Raw genomic sequence first — 4,521 nt, forward strand, 5'->3', positions numbered from 1 at the left:
CATTTTCTTACCAAATAAGCTTTATTAATTATTTGACCAATAAAATATTTAATTAATTAACTACAAAAGTTTGTGCGAGAAAATGAAATAGAAGGATTTTTACTTTTATATATAGTATAGATTATGTTTAATTTTGTAGAGCATGTGTTGACTCTGATGCTAGCTTTCTGCTTAGACTTCCTTATGAGTTTTGTATGGTGTCTAGACACCGGGCCTGTGACCCTTATGATTATGAAGGATTATGAAGTTTTAATTTGATGACTTAGCCTGCTAGCTATCCCAGTATGGATAACTACGGTGATAACATCCCATTCGTTTTGGGCTTTATCAATTAAAAGATATATACTAGCAAGATGTTTTATGATCTTATATTTATGCCTTAAGCTTTAATGCATTTAGCCTAGGCTCGTATGTGAGTTTTGGGGGTGTTACATCTATTATTTAGTATACAAATAATCCACCTAGTATATTAAAGATGTTCACTATTGGGGCCAGACTGCCAGGTAAGTAAATTAAACTATGAGTTGGTAACTGTTGAGAATGAAAACTGTGTATTTGAAAGTTACTGTTGAATTGAAGCACTTCAAATTAGAGTTAGAGGTCAAGCACTCAAGCGAAAAATCTTTACAAAAATAATTAGAAAATTTGAAGAAACAAATTAGAAAGTTGAACACAGACTGATAATTTGAATAAAAATCTTCGGCCTAGTGGTAATTAATAATCACACTAAAGCAATGTTAGTCCTCACCAATTTGATTATGGCTATTCGGGGGTTGTTATGCCGTGGACCCAGGTCCACCTTGCAAGGTGGATCTGGGTCCACAGCATAATTTGCCGCTATTCGGGCACTAGGTTATGCTCGTTTTTAATAAACCCGTTTTAAATCAATTTTGTTGGCGTGAGTAGTTGTGCACTCTTATGCATTAAGAGAGGTCAGGAGTTAAGAACTGGTTTCATTCGAATTGAATTGTATGGGAAACATGAAAACTAGAGATTTAATCAGAAGCCGGTAGTATATTGATTAAATTTTCCAAACGGATTCAATGCTTTATCAATTATAATTATTTCTCTTAAAGGAAAATAATGGGTACATAAAATTGAAGGAATGATGAGAGTCCTATGGCTTTGAAAGTTGGCCATGCATCCACCTCCGAAGCATTTCCAGCGATACTTGGGGCTGATCCATTGGAACCATGTGCCCAGCATCATGAACCTTAAGGAAAGTGAGAGGTCCATAGCTCTTTTGTATACCGTTCTCTTTTCCATCCACTGAAAATGTCACGTTTGGAGCCGCACCAAAGCCCCCCTGCCCAGACCACTTCAAAGCTTCAACCCATCTCCAGTTCCCTGTTTCATATCAAAGTGGACTTTTGGTTGAGTTATAACAGTATATATGTATTTAAGTGGTTTCAAACGTCAGGATTCTGGACTTGACTGTCCAACAATTTTTCTAACCACATGGTGCTGGACTTGGTCCTTACTGGACTTCGCCCAACAGAGTTGTTATGATGATGAGAACAACTAACTTACCAAGCCAATTGCAGATAAGGTCATATTCGCCCGCGTAAACCAGCAGATTGATACCATCCTCTAGCATAGATGGAATGCCCACTGCAAGATTCTTGAACCAGTCCGATGACATATAGTCGTACACTACAAAGCTGCACGAAACCCAATTAATGTCACCCACCCCGAGAGCATCCTTCACTGATTGTGTCTTGAGGAAAGTCTCTACATTTGAGAAGTTATAGCAGAGTGATGATCCCCCATCACATTTCCTCCGGATATCATAGTGCTGTAGTAAATCACAAAAAGCAGTTAACCTGCTTTAGTGAATGGAATGGCATTTGGCAAAATATAGCTCAAGAAAAAGAGAGTAAATACATTTATGTTCTTTGCTATCCCCAATATCTGGTTGAAGATGGTTTCGCAGCGGTTATCAGCCTCATCGCAAGCATCACCACCAACACTGTTACACTGCCTGATAGCTTCTTGACAATCTGGGACAAGCTGCGTTAGGTTATCATGGTCAGATTTTGAGATCAATTTGTTGTCCAAAGCAAAGTCTGGGTATGCTGGGTACTGTATTTCTGTATTAGTGAGTCCATTGCCTATAGCCATTCCCTGTTACAAAAACAGTTGAGTGGCATCATGTTCCAAAGTCAGATTCCAACACAAAATCAAAGGTTGTTGTCATTGTCATATATATACCTTAAGATTTATGGGAATTCCTTCTTTCTTCTTGTTTCCTTGGTTGACCCGTGAGCCCAATGCAGGAATATAATGCCCAGCATAGGATTCTCCGGTTATAAAGAAGTCATTCTTTGCATATTCCGGGTGAGCCTTGAAAAACTCCTGGATTTAAGTGTAACCAGAGACTGTTTAACTTCTAATTATGGAGATGGCACAAGGGAAAAATAAAATTTAGTTGAAGATCAGATAGACCTGTAAGAAGGCATAGAGATCATTGCTGACACCATTTTCATCAGTGCGAAGGTCTTTGTCACTAGAACTATAGCTGAACCCGGTTCCAGTCGGTTGGTCCACGTATATAAGGTTAGAAGCCTGTCATTTGAACCAATTCAGAATCAACAGTGCCATAATATTTAAGATGAAAACATCCTTAAAAGATTACCTTGTCCCAACCATAATCATTCCAAATGAGGGATTGGTTGTCAGCAATGTAAAAAGGTCCATTCTCATAAAACAAAGCCAATGAACTGCTGCACCCTGGCCCTCCACTCAACCATATAACAACCGGCTCACTCTTGTTGCTTCTCGATTCAAAGAAGAAATAAAACATCCTGCGCCAAATCAAAAAAAAAACATCGTACTAGGAAACCATAAAACCCCCATAAAACCCATAAATTAAATTAAACCCACCTTGCATCTACGGTGTTTGGAAGCCTGTAATACCCAGCATGATGACCCAAATCCTCAACACTCGCCCCAGAATCACCAAGAAGATTCAACTTCAACTTCTTCTCCACCAATCTCGGCGAATCCGCTCCCGCCGGCGAGTGGCCGGCGGGACCCCTATTGAGATCATGCAAGGGGAACAAATTCAGTTGCCTGATCATCTTTTCCGCTCGCCGCTTCGCCATGGAATTATTATCCGCCCCATTTGCTTGCCCAGGCGAACAAACTAAAACGAGCACAAGCACAAAAGACCACATGGGATATAAAGTTTTCGCCATATTCCTCGTTACGATGACAAACATATGTCCAGTTGGAGATAGACTGTGATTGTTGGTAAATCAATGGAGATGAATTGTCGTCAGTATTTATGTGCGTGTGTGAACACATATGGTTTAGTATTTAAGACAGGTATGGAAACTCATTTATTTTATATCAAATCAAATAATAATAATAATGTAATTCTATGACAACTGTATAAATTTTAATAAAGGATTAATATATGAGATTTTTTACTTCAAATCAATTTTAATTGGATAATTGCCGTTTTATATGGAATATAGAATAAAGCCGATTAATATGTGGTATAGACAATAAAATAATTTACTTTATAGTGAGTTTATTATAAAAATTGACATATTCTATATTATTAGATAATTACTAGTAAACTACCTGTGCAATGCACGGATTAATTTTTATATTATATATTTAAATAATACAAATTAAAGGTGAAAATATAAATAATTATAATATTTGAGAGTATATGTTTATTTGATTATAGAGATTAATCCAAAAGTATCAATAATATATGACTCATTTAATTGCATTTATTTTAAAAAATTTACTATATAATATGATTTATGTGACCATTTTATGGATTAAAAGTTCTTTTTCAATGTGAGAACCATTTTGTGGCTCTTATTTTTATTATTCACCCTTATATATACACTATCTACCTTATTAGCAAACATACCGGATTTGTTTAATACAATATAAAGGATTTGACTTTGTAAAATATTTAATAGTATTTATAATGGTTTATAACATCCTAAAATCATTGATAAAACATAAAATACACATGTGGTATATATACTTATAGAAAATTACCCGTGCGATGCACGAATAAACTTTATATATATATATATAGGCCGCCCTTAACGTGCGGTCAGTGCGGCCTCACCACTATATAGAAATCTGTTCAAATGTGGCAACGCCTTCCCGTGCGATCGGTGCGGTTCACACCACTCAATGTTAGAAAACACACCACAATGAAAATACAGAAAAACACCAAAAAATACACCACACACCCAAAATAATGCACCATAATTTCCCTGCCCCTAATGGTTCATTTGCTAACACTGTGTGGTGTATATTTGTATGTCTAGTGGTGTATTTTTTGGTGATGCGTACCTAATGATGCATATTTGTGCGGTGCATTTTCTAACATTGAGTGATATATATTTGTATACATAGTGGTGAGGCTGCACTGACCGCACGTTAAGGGGTGGCCACACTTGATTATGACACTATATATATATATATATATATATATATATATATATATATATATATATATATATATATATATATATATATATATAATGA

At 36.1% G+C, this 4,521-nt stretch overlaps 1 protein-coding gene across 1 annotated transcript; it reads right to left on the reverse strand.

The window, feature by feature from the left end:
- Positions 1–1,117: 1,117 nt before the first annotated feature.
- On the reverse strand, positions 1,118–3,197 carry LOC116024215 (serine carboxypeptidase-like). The gene is made up of 7 exons (XM_031265115.1): positions 2,884–3,197; positions 2,636–2,804; positions 2,446–2,565; positions 2,212–2,355; positions 1,885–2,124; positions 1,531–1,795; positions 1,118–1,347 (listed from the first exon to the last, which is right to left on the reverse strand). Exons 1-7 carry the CDS (start codon positions 3,195–3,197, stop codon positions 1,118–1,120), a joined length of 1,482 nt encoding a protein of 493 aa, XP_031120975.1.
- Positions 3,198–4,521: the final 1,324 nt, after the last annotated feature.

Source organism: Ipomoea triloba, chromosome 7 (genome assembly GCF_003576645.1).
Source record: "Ipomoea triloba cultivar NCNSP0323 chromosome 7, ASM357664v1".
Taxonomy (NCBI): Eukaryota; Viridiplantae; Streptophyta; class Magnoliopsida; order Solanales; family Convolvulaceae; genus Ipomoea; species Ipomoea triloba.

Coding starts and splice junctions, on each gene's coding strand:
- LOC116024215 (XM_031265115.1), bottom strand. CDS start 3,197: ATGGCGAAAACTTTATATCCCATGTGGTCTTTTGTGCTTGTGCTCGTT. Junction 2,805..2,883: donor CCAAACACCGTAGATGCAAG/GTGGGTTTAATT, acceptor GATTTGGCGCAG/GATGTTTTATTTCTTCTTTG. Junction 1,348..1,530: donor CCTTATCTGCAATTGGCTTG/GTAAGTTAGTTG, acceptor GATATGAAACAG/GGAACTGGAGATGGGTTGAA.